We start from the raw sequence: 18981 nt of genomic DNA on the forward strand, positions 1-18981 counted from the left end.
TCGTGGCCTGTGAGTGCCAGTGAAGTTGGCCAGGTCACTCATGTTCGGCCCTCTTGCACCCAGTGGGCTTTCAGAGGCACCCCAAGTTCACGGATACCCCTGCTTGGCAAGGAGAGGGAGGAACGAATGTGATGAGGGAAATGACTTGTTAAAGAAAATGGTTGTAGGGCACCTGCTGGCTCAGTGGTGTGTGTAGTTCTTGATCTCGGGGTTGTGGGTTCGAGCCCCACGTTGGCTATAGAGATTACGGATTGCTTAAAAATAGAATCTTTAAAAAAATGGTAAAAATGCAGAGAAGAAGTAATAGGAATCATGCAGTAACACCAGTTTGCCACCCAGAACTGGGAGTGGAGGACATTTTGTCCTGTTGGCTTCACATCTGTTTAACCGACTGAGCCACCCCCGTGTCCCAGCTTCATGTCTGCTTAAAAAAATATTTCCCGATGGCTTTCCCCACCAGCCTCTTGTTGCTGTCCCTTGTCCCTAGAGGCAGCCACCAGCATGCATTCCTTCCTGTTTCTGTTCCTTGGCAAAACAGATTTGCTAATAGATGCCCAACATCTAGAGTTCTCTGAAAATAAGTTACGTGTGCAAAAAGGACTCGTTCTGCAACTTTTTCTCTGTGTCAGCGTTAGGTTTAGAGGTCTGTTAGGTGGATAGATCATTGGAGTGATCACAGGTCCGAGCCATTCTGGTCAACTGCTGTGTATTACTCCATTGTATTTACCCTACTGAATTTCCTTCTCCGTTCACCTGCTGGAAGGCTGCTGGCATGGGTTTGCCCCTACAGGTAATGCTGTAATGCATGTTCTTGTGTACGTGTCGGGGAGATGTAGAGTTGCTGGGTCAGGCACCTCCTTCCTGTTCCCGTATCCCCTATCCCAGCTTTGCACCGGAGCACACTCTCTACCCCCTTGGGGTTTCTGTGGCGGGGTTACCTTGCCGGGTTCTTGGATGGCTTTAGTTGAGCCAGAGGAGACATGTTTGGGACCCGTGGAAAGGGTGAAAGCTGATAGGGCTGTTTGCCATCTTGCTTTCAATTTCTCTGGCTCTTCAAGGACAGCCTGGCTCACGGAGTCCCAGGGGACCTTGGCTGAATTTGAGCCTGTTTTTGTTTTCTCAAACGGTGTGCCTCAGCGCTAACCCTCCCCAGGTCTTTGTGATTCCAGGAATGACCCTGGTGTTTATAAAGCAGCCCTTTAGAGAGCGCACAGGCAGGGAAGCTCTGTAGAGGCCGAGCTCTTCCTGCTAACTCGGTGGAGCCCGAGAGGAGATGGCGCCGTGAGGGCATGCTCTAGAAATCTCCATGATGCCTGGCCAAGAAGGGCCCCTGTTGCATCCATGCATGTATACGCGTCTGTTTATGAACCTATGAGCCTGTGGATGGAAAGAGCTTATGAGACTGTCTTCCCATGAAGTCCTGTCCCTTGAAAAGAACTGGCATCATTCTCCCGTCACCAAGAAGTTCTTCAGCGAACTGAGGCAGGAGAGCGAGAAACGCAGAGGAATGGGGCCTTGGAAATGCCAGAGCTTGGAGGGAGTTGTTAAAAGTACAGAGCCTTTATTTAACCTTTGCTCAGGCTTGCCGTGAACCCCAGGGGGCTGGAGTCCAGGACCATTCGTAGCAAGCTCTTGGGATGATTTCTGATCAACAGGCAAGACAGGGCGCAGTTCCCCTAATCGAACTCACTTAATTTATGGATGAGCAGGTTGAGCTCTTTTTTTTTTTTTTTTTTTTAAAATACGTAATCTCTACATCCAACGTGGGGCTCGAATCCTGCCCTGGAGATCAAGAGTCATGTGTTTTACCAACTACCCCAGTCAGGTGCCCCCATATATTGAAGCCTACACATCTTAAACCCCTGATGGGCATCACTCACTATCCGGGGCATGGTGCTAGCATTGGGATCAGAACCTTGCACACTGCCACCTCCCCGCCCCCCGCCCCCCCCCCCCCCCCCCCCACTGGCTTTTAGGCCAGTGCTTCTCTTCCTGCTTGGCTAGAGCAAGTTAGCCAAAGTTTTGAACTGAAGAGCTGGTATTCAAAGAGAATCCAGAAAGAGTTTAGGGTGGCTTGGCCGGCAGTGGGCTCGATGTCCTGCTTTCGTGCATCATCTCCAATAGCCCGTGGTAGTTCCAAGGGTAGGATGATGAGCCACAGGTGAGGTGACCAGTGCCTGCCCCTGTGGGATACAGCCTGGATGACGGGGGATCAGGAAGGACTGAAGAGGCTGCTTGTAGCTATTTCCTCCCCAAAGGGAGTTCCTTTTGTGCCATAGCCGTGCCTAGGAGCTCCTGGTCTGTCGCCCGGAGGGTTTCTCGCCCAGTGTGGTGGCATCTGGGAGACTTCAGGGTTGCTTTGCTGACACCACACAGGGGTGCTGGGTGTAGGGAGCAGGGTCTCCAAGGCTGGGAGAGAATGGGAAGGGAGTTTGGAAGGAAGCTGGGTGCCAGCAGGGGGTAGATGGGCTGACCGGGAGAGTGTCATTCCTGAAGCTGGAATGTGCCATGGGTGCCAGCCTCCACCGCAGTGGATGTCCATGTACATACACTCTCTTCAGAATTCCCCTATGAGCACCAGGGTGGCTGGCTGCCTCTGACCTTTAGAAGAAAGGAGGGAGGGAGACACATAAACGAGGCCACTTACCCAGAGAGACCAAGGACCTCAGCTGAAAGATGCCAAAGAAGCTCCCCTTTCTTCCCCATCCATGGCTACCTTCTGCCTGCCTTCCAGCGGGGATTGAATTCTCCACCCCAGCCTCGGGGGCCTGTGTTACTGCACATGGGGGCCACAGTCAGCCATCTGAAGGCACTGGCTTTACATTCTTTTCAAGACAGCTGGTTCCCCTGCATCTTGGTGACTTTACCGATGAGCCCTTTCTCCCCTATGCCTGCGTGGTCGTTATGCACGCCTTTCCCTCCCTCCCATCCCCCTCCCGCCCCTCCTCCCTCCCTCTCTCGCCTGCCTTCCCACAAATTCTGTAAAGGTAAAGTTATTTAGGTGAATCCACGCTTGCCCAAGGACTTCCATCAGATGCCAGAGAACTGTGATGTTGAGCGACATACAGAATTCATACGATCAACAAAATCAGGCTTTAGAAGGAATATGCAGAGAGAGAGTATTGCAGAACTTCTGGTAACTCGTTTTTCTCCAGTGTGCATGGCCATCCGACAGATCGGATCTTCCCCACCCTTGCCTGGTACGTGAATCTTCCATTTACCCATTTAAGAAATCGATCACCTGTCTGCACATTTCTTCTGGAACTTGATTTTGCCCACCCCGGGCAAATGGTAATGATAAGTCGCAGCCTTCACTGGAGTAGGATTCTTATACACGTTTTTCACACTGGAGAAGGGGGAGCTCGGGAAGGTTAGAGGGTTTGGCCAACATCATGGGTGAAACAGAAGCAGCAAAACGGGAAGTCCTCTTGACTCCTGGAGTTCTCTGCCCATTCGACTTTGTTAATGAATTGTCCATTGCCATGGATGTTAACGAGAAGATGGGAGTTAGTATTAATTCTTTTGCCCAACATGTGTCAAGATTAAGTGCATTTGGGGAGAAACCAACAAAGCAGAAGCCACGTGAGTTCTGTGTCCGGCGAGAGTGGAGCCGGGAAAGCGGCCAGCCTTCCCCTGGCCCATTGCTGGGAATCCATTCTCGTAGAGCCTGCAGTGCCGTTACCTGCGGAAGGAGGCGAAGCCACGGGAGGGAAGGACAGATTTGGAGTCAGAGTTTATCTTCTCTGGGGGACCCCCAGCTCTTAGATTTCCAGAGAGGAGGTAGGCTAAAGGAGAAGGTGAGGAATGCCTAGGTTTTCTTAAGAATAAAGACAAGAAGAAAGCAGGGAGGCATAGTCGTTTGTTGGAAGATGTGGCATGTTCCCGGGAAAAGTTCCCTTTTCTCGCCAGGCCTGTGTAAGGACAAAGCCTCAATCACACTCTAAGCAAGAAGGAGTACGGGGTTGCGTTTGGAGTTCAGGGGCCTATTTTCCTAAGAGGGCTTTGAGGTTTTCTATAGATCAGGAATTGGAGTGTGGAGGTCAGAGCATCGCATGAGGAGAAAATGTGGTTTCGTGAGAGTGGGACTCGTCCAACACAAGGGTTTTCATGCATTGGGTCAGGTTGTCAGTGCTACGATCCAACAAGATCACGTCAGGGAAAAAAAGGCTATGCCAAAATTAAAGTTTAAAACCAGGGTAGTCCGGAATGCAGAATGAAGGTGCAAAGCTCTTTCTCCTGGAGGGAGTGACCGGTCCACCTAGTTAGGCAGAGCCAGAGGACAATGTTGGGGACCCCAGGCACTCTGTTGATGGCATAGCGGTAGTGTGTAGCTCCTCTAGACCAGGTGGTAGTCCTTCTGGGCCTTGGGTTTGCTCGTTGCTTGCCTCTGATTGTCCTTGCTTTTCTCAGCGGAGCATACCTCCAGGTGCATGAGGTTGAGGGGCATGGCAGGATGCAGGAGGGGAGTTCTCACACTCCAGGCCCTCTGTGGTCTCCCCCACTTGTCTTCGGAAAAACTTGACCTTCCATATATAGTCGGCAAACTCCCTGCTTCAGCGGTGAACCATTTCCTGGGGCGCTATGGAGTAGAGAACAGTTAATCCTTAGGGGAAGATCTCTGGGGACCCCGGAGGCCCCTGTGGGTTATCCCTAAGCCCGAAGCCTTCTCCAGTTGTGGGATTTGGACTGCTAAGAACGATTGCTTAGACTGACCTTTGCACTGCAGCCCATGGAGCTGCATACATCAGTGGTTGTGTAATAGAGAGTATTCTGAACCTCACTCTTGGGCAGGGGAAAAAAATGCAACTTGGTATTTTTGTTCTGAGGGCACATTCCATCTCTAATTGGAGTTCTCCATTTGGAATGTTTTCCTGCGGATCGCTCCTGTCCCCTGGAAGAGAATGTATGGAAAGCACTGGGTAATGATGGGATAAGGCCCATGTGCCCGGCAGTGCCGGGTGGGTACTTGCCCCAGTGTGGGAGGAGCCGTTGAGAGCTGGCTCTGCGTGCTCCCCGGCACTGTGTCTACGGGCAGCGTCGCCGGCAGTCTGGCTGCCCACTGGAAGTGGGTGCTGTTGGTCTGTGATTTATAGATGAGCCGTGGAAACACAGAGAGCTTAAGTGACATGTCTGGGGCTGCACAGCTAAGTGGAGACCTGGGATTCGGTCGGGCTATGTGACTTGGGAGCCTGAATTCTTGAGCTTCTCGGCTGGAAATAGACCAGTCATGGAACCAAAGCTTGCTTCGGTCTGCAAGCTCGTGTGGTCTCCACCCAGTCAGCCCTCAGGCCCTTCCCTGGGCTTGGACTTCAAGGTGTGGAGCGTCAGAATGTGCGTCAGCAAACCAGACCCGTGGATTTCTTCATCTTAATAGCATGTGCGTTGGCAGCATTGGGATCAATAATGGAATGGGACGAAACCTAGCCTGGAATCCAGGTGGCCTGCGTGAGGGCGGACAAACTGACCTTTACTTCAGAGAGGGCGGGGCCATCTCAGGATAGGAAGCCAACTCTGCCCTCCTGGGAGCAGACGGGCCCCGTAGGCCCCTGCCTTCTGGGGCCTGGTGCAGGGCTGCGTTCGGACTGCGGCCCTGGATGCCTGGGCATCTGTGGTCCTCCTCTGTGAAAAGATGTTAAGTCATATTTGGTAAATGTATCTTAGAATGGTGCATGTATTGGTATCATAGATCAAGACTTAAAAGAAAATTTACCTAAAAGCATATTTTTCCTTTTGATTTCATTTATTTATTTATTTTTAAAAGATTTTATTTATTTGACAGAGATCACAAGTAGGCAGAGAGGCAGGACCCGAGCCGAAGGCAGAGGCTTTAACCCATGAGCCACCCAGGCACCCCTTTCCTTTTGACTTTAAAATAGACCCCCACATTTCCCTGGGCCCTTGGGCTCTGGGCCCGCTGTGCCTAATGACAAGCCAGCTCTGTCCGGAGCCTGCCGGCCTGATGCCTCTTTACCCGTGTGCATCTTGTTCGTCTTACCTGTTTTCAGATGCCTTGTTCTGAGCGCTAGAGGCGGACTGACCTCTGGGACTCTGCCAGCGGATGCTGCCTTGGCTCCTGTCAGTGGTCTGAGCCCCAGGAGAGCTCAGGGAAGGGGGAACAGGAACCTTCAAGTCCTCTGGAACCAGAGGGTGGACTCCTGGACTCTGGAAGTGTGCTGGGGGAGGAGCCGTGGTGGAGGGTCTTAGCCGAGGGAGGTGAAGATAGCAGTTTGGATCTGCCTTAGGCGGGGTCTGAGGTCATTCAGCAAGGGGCTCTGGAGAAAGCCTAACTTCTGAAGGGTGCTTTTCAGTGGGAGGCACTTTCAGCTCCTGGGGGCCATTAGTTTTGGTTGTCCCAACTTCAGGAGGGCTCCTGGCCTGTGGTGGGTAGAGGCCCAGGATTCTGCTTGGCATCCTGCAGCGCAAAGGACAGCTCGCCAGGGAAGAATCCTCTGGTCCCAGTGTCCACAGTGCTGGGGTCGGGAGACAGGGTGTGTGACGAAAGTTTGGGGTGGGTGGATGGGTCTGATCGAATACGGAGGGGACAGAACTCCCAGCCAGCTTGGTGGCAAATGGCTTCAAATAGGCTATCCCCTGCAGGTGGTGCTTGGGCTTCTGGAACAGGATTCGACCTGTGATTGGTTTATCTATGGTAACACCCGGGCTACCCAGAACCCCTGGGGAAATAGCCATTCTAGAGAGAATTTTCAGAGTGCCTACTCATTTAAATAATTCAATTTTTGGGCTCCTGGGTGGATCAGTGGGTTAAACCTCTGCCTTCAGCTCAGATCATGATCTCAGGGTCCTGGAATCGAGCCCCGCATCGGGCTCCCTGCTCAGCAAGGAGCCTGCTTCCCCACCCCCTCTCTGCCTGCCTCTCTGCCTACTTGTGAACTCTCTGTCAAATAAATAAATGAAATATTTTTAAAAAGTAATTTATTAAAAATAAATATTTCAATTTTTATTTTTCTAAAGTTTAACAATTTTGGATAGACATCTTTTTTTTTTCTTTTTTTAATGGGGAATGCTTGGCATGTTACCCCCCGCCCTCTTTTCTGAATGTCCCACGGTCCTTGTCATTACCCACACAACTCTTGTTTTGGACTACACAGTATGGAAGTCCTCCGGGATCATCCATGGGTGTGGAGCTGTTTGTGATGCACTAAACATGCCCAAAGTTCTTACGTTTGTTTTTTTTCAGTCTCCTCTTATCTTCCTGCCATTCGATACTTCTCGCCACTGTCCACATGCCTTCCTTCTCTTTCCTTTTAATTTTGTTGATTTTATTCTGCCGTGGCCGTAGAAACCAGACATCCAGAGACCAGGCTCGCTGGAGCCATGCTCCTGCAAACCAGCAGTGTTCCTGTGCTGAGTGTCCCCGCGCCCTGTGAGGAAAGCACTTGAACTTGCCGATGCTTTAACGTGCTGACAGCTGTTTTGATGCTCAAGGGGTTCTCTTCCTCTGCTGCCTGGTTCTTGGGTTCTGCATTGCCGAGCGAGCAGATAATGGATAACTGAGGCAGTTGCTGTCTTCATCATCAAAGTACTATCACCAACAGGACACAGAGTTTCTATGTTCCAGGCCTTATCTTAACTGCTTTCCCTGTAACATACTCTCAGCAGTCCTGTGAAGTAGGGGCTGTGATGATCTATCTAACAGTTCAGGTAACAAGATGGAAGCATAGGGAGGTTATATGTGCAGGACAAATACAGATGGCGTAAAAAGTCGGGGAGCTGGGGGTGCCTGGGTGGCTCATTGGGTTAAGCCTCTGCCTTCAGCTCAGGTCATGATCTCACAGACCTGGGATCGAGCCCTGTATTGGGCTCTCTGCTCTGCGGAGAGCCTGTTTCCCCCTCTCTCTCTGCCTACTTGTGATCTCTCACTCTCTGTTAAATAAATAAAATCTTCAAAAAAAAAAAAAAGTCGGGGAGCTGGGATTTAACTCCAGAATACCCTATCAGCTGGGGCTCGCTAGTCTGGAGGTCACGTGCTGGCTTTCTAAAGGAATGCTGCCACAGCTGGTGAGGACGGGCCCCAGGGGTCAGGTGGCCAGACTCCACCAGAGTCTTCTGGAGCTTGCTCTGTGAAAGCAGGTGTCAGTTCCCCAGGAAGCACAAGACTGTCCCCACCCCTTAGCCATGGAGGGAGTGAGTGAACGCCTCAGCTTGCAACAACCCAGAGTGGGCATCACGGCCCCCCTTTTACAGGGCAGCTCTTTGTCCCATGGAACTCTGTCCAGGACAGTGGGCATCTGAGCCCACCACCCTGTTCCTGAACTCGGAGGGGACTACCAGGTCCTAAGTGTCTCATCTGAAACCCTTGTGTAGAAATATTGTAAGAGCCATTCAGTTATGTTATCGGGGCTGTATTTGAAAGCACACAAAAGGGAAGAGAAAACGTGCAAAATTTGTTTAGAAATACTCCCTCCGCACATCTAGGTCTTGTTGGCACCTGCTGGGGGATGGCTTTAGGCCCCAGGGTCTGAGACCTGGTTGGCCCTCCTGTATCCACAGGGGGCTGTTGAGTCCCAGCCCTCCTAGAGCCCGTGAGAGCTTGTCTCCCTGGTTACGACTCTTCCATGCCCTTCTGTTCCTTGGGCCTCCCCTGGCTGGACCGACCGAGCCAGCGTGAGCCTGTGGTAGCTGGGGGCTGCTCTTAGGGCCCCTCCACCTGAGCTGTGCACCCTGCAGGAGCCTCTCCCTGGAGTTGAGGGGCTGGTGGCTGAGGAAGGTGGAAAGAGACTTAACAGGTACCTTTGAACGAGCATCGGGTGATTCTCCATGCTTCGCGGTAAGCGGAAAGTGCAGAGTGGAGCCGGTTCCTGTTCCCCGGGCTCTCTGGAATGTGGCTGGTGGTGGCATGCCGAGACAGACACGGGAATGGGTCAGAGCCGCTGGGGACAGTGCTGGAGCGGCCGTGGGCCTGAGTCATCAGCGGACACGAGAAGGGGGCAGGTGGGCAGATGAGCGATAGCGGGGTGTCAGACGCTGCGGGCTCTGGTGGTGGCTCTTCCCCCTTCTCACTCCCTCACCTCACCCTGGCCTGGCCAGGGATCTCAGGCATTAGTTTTGAAAATGGACCCAATCTGTGCCCTTTTAGGCCACAGATGATGAAGACCTTAACCTGGGGGTTCTGGTGGGTGAGCCTCGGAGGTCTCTCTAGGGGAGAGTGATGGCTTCAGGAGGACTTAATGCCATTCCACGGTGAGAGCCTTGCAAACACGTTCCTCCTTCCGTGCTCCTCCGTGCTGCTCCGGATGGAGGCAGTACCGAGGAGGCCTCCCAGGGGTTTTCTTCAGTCAGTGGGCCTGTGTTCCAGTGCCAGATTCGCGGGCTCAGTCTCGGTTCCTGTGTGCCTTGACTTGCGCATCTGTCAAAGTTGGGGTAACGCCCCCCAAGAGTTGCCGCAAAACTGAAATCGATAGTCTATGTAAATTGTTTAGAACAATCGTATGGCTATTGGTCATCTCCATCCTCAGGGGTTCACAGTGGCCCTGGGGGCCCTGCCATTCTGAAAACGGCACCTAGAGTTCTTCCCTTCCTCTCTCTGCAGACAACGGTGACGAGCACTCTGAAGGAGGTCTGGTTGAGAACCATGTGGACGGGACCGTGAACCTGTTGGGCAGTGGAGGCAGTGCTAGTCGGAAGCCCCTCAAGTCGGGCATGAAGGAACTGGCTGTGTTCCGGGAGAAGGTCACCGAGCAGCACCGGCAGATGGGCAAGGGGGGCAAGCATCACCTTGGTCTGGATGAGCCCAAGAAGCTGCGGCCGCCGCCTGCCAGGGTCAGAGGGGCTGGGTGTGCTTGGAGGGGTGGGAGGTCTCGCGGTGGAGGAGGGCACCTAGTAACATCCGTGTCCTATTTGCCTGTAGACAAAGCACTTTCCTTTCTGGTTCTCCCACCAGCATATTCAGGGAACTTCTGGCCGGTCAGTGTCTCTTTCGGGGACCTCAGTTGTCGGCTGTGAAAGAGACTGGGTATATGGTTTCTTGAAGTCCCCTCCTTCTGAAACCTCCACATTTCTTTTTGGCGTCAGGGCAGAGGCAAGGAAATGGATGCTAGAGATGGACTTGAACTTGCTTGAGCTTGCTGGGATGTGTTCCCCTCACTCGGCTGCCCCCATTCCTCTCTCCAGCTGAGCTCTCTTGTCTTGGGTCTTGGTCCCGGTTGGGTTAATGGGAAGGGGTGGAAGTTGGCCCATGGGGTCGGGGCAGAGGTCCTCTAGAGAAAGCCATTTGAGGGACACCTGGGTGGCTCAGTTGGTTAAGCAGCTGCCTTCGGCTCAGGTCATGATCCCAGCGTCCTGGGATCGAGTCCCACATCGGGCTCCTTGCTCAGCGGGGAGCCTGCTTCTCCCTCTGCCTCTGCCTGCCATTCTGTCTGCCTGTGCTCGCTCTCTCCCCTTCTCTCTCTCTGATAAATAAAAAAAATCTAAAAAAAAAAAAAAAAAAAAAAAAAGAAAGCCATTTGAATTCGCTTTTCCAAGGAGATCCCATTTTGGCCCCTGAAAGCCACTGACAGAGTGAAAGACGGGTGAAAACACCCATCCATGGGACTTTCATAGAGGCTGGCGTGGACACGATGACATATTAGTGAGATCGCTGTCAGTAGTCCCTGGCTGGTTCCACCAACCAGCTCTCTGGCTGTGGGAACATCCCTTCCTTGTGCAGGAGGTGGTTCTGAGGGCCATTGTTCCATGAGCTCAGTTTCACTCTGAGAATCCTCTTTTCCCATCTGTGCTTGTCTGTGCCCACAGACCCCCTGCCAGCAGGAGTTGGACCAGGTCCTGGAGCGGATCTCCACCATGCACCTTCCAGATGAGCGGGGTCCTCTGGAGCACCTCTACTCCTTACACATCCCCAACTGTGACAAGCATGGCCTGTATAACCTCAAACAGGTGAGAGGGAATGTCCTTGGCCCTGAACCCCAGCTGTGCCTTGCTCTTGCCAGAGGCTGCCTCTTCTTACTCAGCTGCCTGCCATTAGCCCTTGGTGTCTGGGTTGGGTGGAGCGCCTGGGAGAAGCCACGTTAGGTTCCACTAATGTTTCTCAACGTTTTTATTGGGCCTTAGAATTGCCTGGCAGTGATTCCTGGGTCAGACCATTCCAGAAGGCTGGGTGGCAACCAAGGGTTTGCATTTCTACTAAACTCCCAGGAATGGCTGATGACCCGTGGACCACACTTCCCGAATCACTGATTTATACCATTGACTAATTGCCTCTACTGCCCTCCCCCTGCACAGCGGTGGGGTCGGGGGGTGGGGCTCACGTCCATACCTCCCTCAGCCCAGGCAGACATCTTGCCGCTTGAAATACCAGTCTAGTGTTCAAAGCTGTTTGTACACGCGCCCTCTAAATGTGTGACGGTTACTGTATTTGGGGCTGAAAAGAAATAGTGATCTCTTCTAATGAAAAACAGACTGTGTCCTGTCCCTTACCGGTAACTGAAGGGATTTTTCATGGTAATTAATTAGTTTATGGATAAGAGCAGGGATCCTGGGACAGGAATGGCTTCTTAGCTATGCCTCTTATTAGCTGTGTGACATTGGTCAAGTTACTTAATCTATCTGTACTTCCTTCTGGTCATCTGTGAAGTGGTGGAGTAATTAATGGTCCCTGAGTTACAAGGTGGTTGCGGATTAAATGAACGTGTATGCTAGAGAAGAACGGTAGGGGGCGCCGGCTGCCTCAGTGGGACGAGAGTGCGACTCTTACTCTCAGGGTCAGGAGTTGGAGCTCCACGTTGGGCATAGAGCTTACTCACACGCATACACACACACTCACACACACACACACACACACACACACACTTAAAAACTAGTAACTGAATGAGCAGTGTGTAGGTGGCTCCCACAGTGCACGGCCCACACTAGGGCCTGTGCTCGTGTTGACTTCTACCATTACATGCGTTTTTTCACTTCATACTGTAACTAAACCCTGGTCTGCTGGCGACCCCACGGGACAGGACCTCCTTGTGGGTGGGGACTGAGTCTTTTCAGCTTGGGGCACTCCCCAGCACCTTGCTAACTGGAGCATGTTTGGTGGGTCCCGGTGTCACGTGGGAGCTTGTGCACGGAGTGGAGTTCAGCCCCGCTCCAGACCTTCTGAAGGCGAGTCTGCATGTTAGCGAGGTCCCTGGTGCACCGTCAAGGTTGTGAAGCACCAGCCTGCAGAGCTGCTCAGCGGACCTCAGGCTGCGTGAAGGGGAGGAGAGCTGCGGGCTTCAGGGCCATTCCTCCACATCCTTCTCTTCTCTCTCCCCAGTGCAAGATGTCTCTGAACGGGCAGCGTGGGGAGTGCTGGTGTGTGAACCCCAACACTGGGAAGCTGATCCAGGGAGCCCCTACCATCCGGGGGGACCCCGAGTGTCATCTCTTCTACAATGAGCAGCAGGAGGCCCGTGGGGTACATAGCCAACGGATGCAGTAACCCCCAGCCAGCCGGTGCCGGGCACTCCCCTCCCCCACCCCCTCTCCAAACACTGCCAGAGAGAGGAGAGCCTTGCGTGGTAGGTGGGAGGGTTTTCCAGGAGTGTTGACACGTGTATTTATATTTGGAAAGAGATCAGCACCGAGCTCGGCACACCCCCGCCTTCCCCCTCCCCAGCTGGAGCTGTCTGCACCCTCGCCTTCTCCTGTCCCTGCTGGGGAGGAAGGGTGATTGCAGTGGCCAAGCTGGGGGAAAGGCCTGGGAGGGGGGAAATAAATTTTTATTTTTGAACCCCCGTGTTTCTTTTGCTTAAGAATAAAGGAAGGAAAAATAAAGTGTGTGTCTTTTGCCTGAGTCTTTGGGGCTTCCTTGGGAAAGAGATACCGGGGCCTGCCCGTCTCATCTGTCCAGCTCTGTTCCCAACTCCTGGGGACAGCGCCTGGGAAGGGGACAGGCACGGCTTTGGTTGGGTTGGGAATGAGAAGAATTCAGGAGGAAGGAGAATGGCCTCCCTCACGTGGCCTTGGCCTAGGCCAACTTAAAGCCCCCAGTCCAGGTGGAATCCGCTACTCAAACCACAGGAATCTGCTGTCTCCCCCTGGACTCCCAGCTGAATGAAGCTTGGGCCCCCTGGTTGCCCCTGGGTGGGCAATGAGGGAGGAGAGGTGGAGCGAGTGCCTTTCCTTCTCCCAAGTTCAGGTGGATCGCAGAGACAGTGGAGGCATCTGGCGCCTCAAATAAGGAGAGCTCCCTTCTCTGCCGGGGTGGGGTGGGGGAGACAGTCCCCAGGTCCTTAAGGAAAGGGAGCAGGGTTGGTGTGCTCCAGCGTGTTCATGAAAGTGTTGCCTCAGAATTCAGGTGCTGCTCTCCAAGAGGCCCAAGTAACTGGCTTCTAGAATAGCAATGTTAACAGAGGCAGGGACTACACACTTGCAGATGCAGACCCTATCTCTGAAGCAAAATTCTATGTGAGTGCTCTACCCCCTGTGTTCTGGGGGCACCTAACCTCTGGCAAATTGCAAGGAGCTCCCCGACTTTGCACGGGGCCACAAGGAAAGAAGTGCTCCCCTCCCTAGCACAGGACACAGAGCCCCACCTCTCAGTAGCCCCCCTTCTGTGTGGGGAGTCTGATCCTTTCCTTCCAGGGAAGTGAAGGAAGGTGGTTCCGTTCCACCCATATCCCTCCTGACCTTCCTTCTAGAAACTCAGGAGAGGCAGAGGGACACTTGGGGCCCTCATGAGTGGTGATGGTGGGGTGGGGGATGAACTTCTCCCCTTAAAAGAAAACCAGGTCCCCCAAAGCAGACCTACCCTAGTCAGTGCTCTAGCTTGTACCAGGCCAAGGCCAAGGCCAGCAGGCCATTTGGTCTGCTGCTCTGGAAGCGAGTTAATTCAATTAGTCCTCATGAATCCATAAATGAGGCACTATTAGCTCTACTTTCACAGATGAAGGAAAAAAAATCCCCAGAGGTACCCAACCTCCATGGCCCAGGCTGGGGCCCCTAATTCCAGAGTGTGGGTGCTGCTCAGCCCTGAGTTATACAGCCTCTCTGGGTGGAAGCAGGGTGGACTGCCTGGAGAGAGCCTAGGGCGCTCTGGATGCGGTTTGGAATTGCACCCTGTGGGACAGCCACCATTCCCTGGGATCTGATTCTGTTCATCCATGGGTATGGGTGCTCCTGCCCCATACCTCTCAGCTGTAGCCGGGAGCTGGTGGCTGTTGTCCCAGGACAGGGCAGCGTTTCTCAACCTTGGCTAACATTGGAGTCGACTGGGGTACTTAAAATACTTGTCAGCGCCCCACCATCGGACAGTCGGATCTGATGGGCCTGGAGTGGACCCCAGGTACGTTTTTCTGTTTGTTTGTTCGCTTGTTTTCAGGTTCCCAGGTGATTCTCATGCAGAGCTGGGCAAGAAGAACTGCTGGGGTCAGGATACCTGGGTTTGAATCCTGTCCCACGCTGCATTATTGCCCCAGAGCTATATCACTCGCCTTATCTGAGACTCAGTTTTCCTCATCTGTCTAATGGGCATGGTCTCAGCCTCAAATAGCAGGGTGATAACAATGTGAGACCGTGGATGGGCATAGGCTCTGCAAACTAGAGGACCTTATAAAATGGGAGGGATTATCGCCCAGCCATTGCTTGAGTGAGCACTGCACCAGCCACCATGCCCCAAGGTTGCTGACTCGGGTCAGCTCTGTAATATTTTTGCAGAGTGCTTCTGAGCACGTCGCAGCTTCCCTGCCCATTTCCATGTCCACTTGCCCAGAGCCTCCCTGTCTTCCAAACCCTCTGAAAAGGAGGATTTTATGGGAGTGCCAGCAGCAGCTCTGCTGTGGTTCTAGCTACAGGAACCCCACTGACTGATGGATAGTATGCCCTAGAAACCTTTGCAGAGGGAAAATACTGCATCCAAGTGGGAAGATGGCTGGGCAGGGATCCTGAGGTTGTCAAGCTGGCTGGGGCCTTCCGGAACTGGCTGCTCTTGACACACACTGGGGCTATACTGCCACCGTGGGGCAGCATGGTGAACTGCAGATGATTTGACGCTGGCCCGCAGAGGGTCCTTTTGCTTAAGGGGTGGCCCAGGAGGCCCATTGTGGGTGCTTGTTAAACTCGCAGGAACAGGGGACCTGTCGCCGCAGACCGCCTGAGCTAGAGGCTTGGGAGGGCTTCTGGGACTCTGCATCGAAGCATGCCCTCCGGGCAATTCTAATGCGTGGAATCACCCAATTTCTCGGTGACCCAATTTGTAGAATTCAGGGCAACTTCAGAGCCCCTTGTTCAGAAATTATTAAGAATTTCAGGACAGTGACAGCAGAGCTTTGAGCCAAGCACAGGGCTTGTGTGACCGCATGGGCTGCATGCCTAGGAAGCTGGCCCTGTTCTTAAGCGCTCTGAATCTGAAGGGTCACCGCTTACAGGGACCACCTTGAGTAATGTCCCCCAGGGTAGGTGAGAGCATGCGCCTGGGAGTGGGCGGTCTTTGAACAGACTTTGGACTACATGACTTATGACTTAGGTGACTTTGGACACATTCCTAAGCTCTGAGTCTCTTTTGCCTCGTCTTTAATTGGGTTAATTTCTACTTCCTACTTCAAAGACTTGCTTTGTCTCAGTGGGGTTAGTCCTGCATCCCAGGTTCCGTGTTCGGGTTTTGGATGTGAAGATGAAGTAGATTTGGTCCCCGTCCTGAAGGGCTGATACTGTGGTGGATTGAAACAGCCATGGGAGTCCTCCCTGATCAGGAGACGGAGGTGTGCCCAGGTGCCCTTAGGAGGAATTATCTGCACAGATATTGTCTCATAGTGGGTGCAAAGACAGTGGTAGGGAGGAAGTAGGGACACAGGGGAAGATTTGGGGTGTGTATGTGTGTGTGTGTGTGTGGAGGGGAAGGTGGAGTTCAGGCATAGAGAGGACAAGCCACACGTGGGCTTGAGGCTCCCTGTGATAGAAGGAGGGTGTGGGTAAGGGAGCAGCTGGAGAAGAAGCCAGAGGAGAGCTCATCAGGAAGGATTTTGAGGGTCTTGCCGAGAGATTTCAACTTCGGACTGAAAGGAAAGCATTTAAGCAGAGGATGGGCTGATTGGATCTGTGTTTTAGAAAGTGAACTCCTGGGTGGCTCAGTGGGTTGGGCCTCTGCCTTTGGCTCGAGTCATGGTCTTGGGGTCCTGGGATCGAGTCCCGTATCGGGCTCTCTGCTTGGTGGGGGGGAAGCCTGCTTCCCTCCTCTCTCTGCCTGCCTCTCTGCCTACTTGTGATCTCTCTCTGTCAAAATGAATAAATATAATCTTAAGGAAAAAAAAAAGTGAACTCCTACTGTGCTATCTGGCAAGGATGTCCTGGTAGGAAGGAATGGCAGTAACCCAGATGAGAAGGGAGGGTGACTTGGCCTAAGCAGGGAAAGTGGGGAGCAAGGTCAGATGGCAGAGTTTTCGATGCAGTAGCTGATTCCTGGGACCTGGGGACTTGCTGGACGTAGGACGTAAATGAGGAGTCAGCAATGAGACTAAGGGTCAGGCTACAGTGGCCGGGAGTATGCTGGAACCATTCTTGGAGATCTTGGGGATCACAACCAGAAGGGGAGGAGGGATATAGGAGAGAAGAGAGGGAGAATTTAGGAGGAAAAGTGATGAGTTCAAACGTTGCTCTTGTTTTTGAACTTGTAATCTGTAAGATGTAAGATAAAATAGGTAAGGTACCTGAGTGTACAAGATGAGTTCAGTTTTGGTCACACTGAACTGCATTTGCGTGGGGCCCCCTGGGTGGAGAAGATGCACTCGACTTTCCCATCACTCTCATGCTGACATCCAGGTTCATGAACAAGACCCATTGGTTCTCTCCACAAGATGCTGTTCCTATGTGCCCCCTTCACTCCCTCTCTGTGGCCCACGCAGCGGGAGAGGGGATTTGTTGGAGAAGGGCGGGAGCAACAGGTGGGAAGGGCTGTGCTTTGGAAACAGGCTGTGCTTTGGTTCAGGAAGGGGGAACAGGAAGGGGGAACAGGGTGGTGGCTTTCTGGCTAACTCCGTAGAGGTTTGGATGGGAAGGTGGGACATTCTCACATTCTCACTTGCTTTTCTCTGATCAGGAGAAGGCAGGATGGGGAGAAGCATGAGAAGGAGAAGGTGTAGAGATGAGGGGATGTGGGAGCGACACAACTCTTGCAGGTTCCCCAGGCAGGATTTGGAGCTTGAGGGTTCTGGGATAGTGTCAGCCCACACCATGGTGGGACTTTCTCCATCGGGGCTCAGCAGGGCTGTGCAGGAGTGCCAGCATTGGCTGGTGAGGCTTCTCTGGAGTTGAGGTGTGCAGGGCAGGAGAGACCCAGATACGTGGAGGTAACAGTGGAGCCCTGGGTCTCATCTCCTTAGGGAAGGAGGCAGAGCCAGAGAGGCTTGAAGCTTTAGAAAATAGAATGGGGAGACCAAAGTCTCATTCTCCCATCAGTGAAATGCTGACGTCGCAGAGCCTGTCTGGTTTCTTGCCGTAATATAGACTATGGTCAGAGTGAGAGAGTGGGGTGTTCAGATTCTCCCTGGGAGCCCTGGGGCTCAGTGTGTGGCTTCTGAGCTTTGAGGGGATGGAGGCCAGACTGGTGAAGTCAAGACCGTAATGAGCCGTGTCTCTGGAATTTGGTTTTGGACAGCTTGACATGCTGGGGTGGGGGGGGGGCGGCGCGCGGCGTGGTGGTCGTGGCAGATGGTGGCATATGAACAGCCTGCAGGTGCCCGCCCAGTCCCCCTGGGTCACCAAGACCCCGTGAGTGTCTGATCACCAGGGTGCTGTGTGGGTTGTTCCGATGACCCCTGAGTTGTGTGGGGTAGGGTGGGACAGGGGTGGGGCAGCCAGGAGCTGCCTAAATGACCTGTGGGTGAGCAGGGAGTTTGAAGACGAGGGCTGCAGGGCCGAGAGGAGGCCCCGGGGACAGCTGAGGAGCATCGTAGAGTGGGCCTGGCTGAGGGGGGGCCCTACGGGGGAGCCACGCAGAGAAGATGCCTGGTTCGCCCCCACCCATCCCCCCTCCCCAACAGGATGTGGGTGATGGTAGAGTGAGCTGCTGATGGAGAGGCCAGGGACAGTCCTGGGGCAGGCGGTGCCAGGTGGCTGGACCAGCATAGCCTTCCTGAACGCCGTTCTTCCTGAGCCCCCGCATCGACCCCCCTGTAAAGGGAAGTGAGAAGACTCCAGATCCTTTTGTGTACCTCCTAGTGCAAGGTCAAGGGGCCCACTCCATCTTTGCCTTTCCTGCTGGGCGCTGGCTGAACGACGGCATGGCTGAAGGGTCTCAGGGAAGAGTTTCAGTGACCCCTCAGAAGCATGCATGCCCAGTGACGGGCCAACCCCTTGCCAGGCTGGGCTGCTCCCAATTCCTCCACTGGCCACAGGCCTCGGATGGAGCGGGGTCCTGGGTTTGGGCTGGGCAGAATAGGGACACCGCCGACTCCGTCTCTGTGCTGGGCCCGATGACTGGGCCCGATGACTGATGAGGCCCTTTGGGGTGCTGTAGGGGTCGTGGGGGAGGCATAAAGGGCAGAGTGCTGCCGTGCGCCCCACACATGAAGGGGGCACGTGGAGTTTGGAAAGAAGGCACCCAGGAGGAAGAAAGGCAGAACGTAGTACAACAGCTGGAAGGTGAAAGAGTCGCTAACTGTTTTACAGCTTTCTTCCTCACTGGGCAGGCGGCCAGGGGCTGGGTAGAAGCAGGAGCTAGGGTTCACCTTGGCCAGAGGTTCCCAGGAGTTAAGAGCTTAGGAGGCAGTAGAAGAAGCCACTGAGGCACATTCTAGAAACGCCTTCCTGAAGATCCTCTCCAAGGAAAGGAGACCCATCACGGGCAGGCTAAAGGGTAGATTAAGGCCCCTTGACTGAGCAGCAAGGGCTGAGATTCAGGTGTGGGGGATGGTAGAGAAAGCAGGCGCGGAGCATGCATCGGCCCCTCGCTGCCCTAAGCACAGGGTGTATGTTAACTCCCTGAACTATTTTGGACGCATGGAGAGGGGGGCACCCAGGTTTGCATGGGAGGCCTGGTCTGGGGGTTCCCCTCGGTCTTGC

At 53.6% G+C, this 18981-nt stretch overlaps 1 protein-coding gene across 1 annotated transcript in view; it reads left to right on the forward strand.

Annotated features, from left to right (window-relative positions):
• The window catches only part of IGFBP2 (insulin like growth factor binding protein 2), a 24264-nt gene extending 11505 nt beyond the window's left edge, over positions 1-12759 (forward strand). The window contains exons 2-4 of the mRNA XM_059393444.1: positions 9551-9780; positions 10753-10893; positions 12260-12759. Coding sequence (XP_059249427.1) covers positions 9551-9780; positions 10753-10893; positions 12260-12424 — 536 coding nt within the window. The 3' untranslated portion in view covers positions 12425-12759. The remainder of the gene's footprint in view (positions 1-9550; positions 9781-10752; positions 10894-12259) is intronic.
• The last annotated feature ends 6222 nt before the right edge of the window (positions 12760-18981 follow it).

The sequence above is a fragment of the Mustela nigripes genome, chromosome 3 (assembly GCF_022355385.1).
Source record: "Mustela nigripes isolate SB6536 chromosome 3, MUSNIG.SB6536, whole genome shotgun sequence".
NCBI lineage: Eukaryota > Metazoa > Chordata > Mammalia > Carnivora > Mustelidae > Mustela > Mustela nigripes.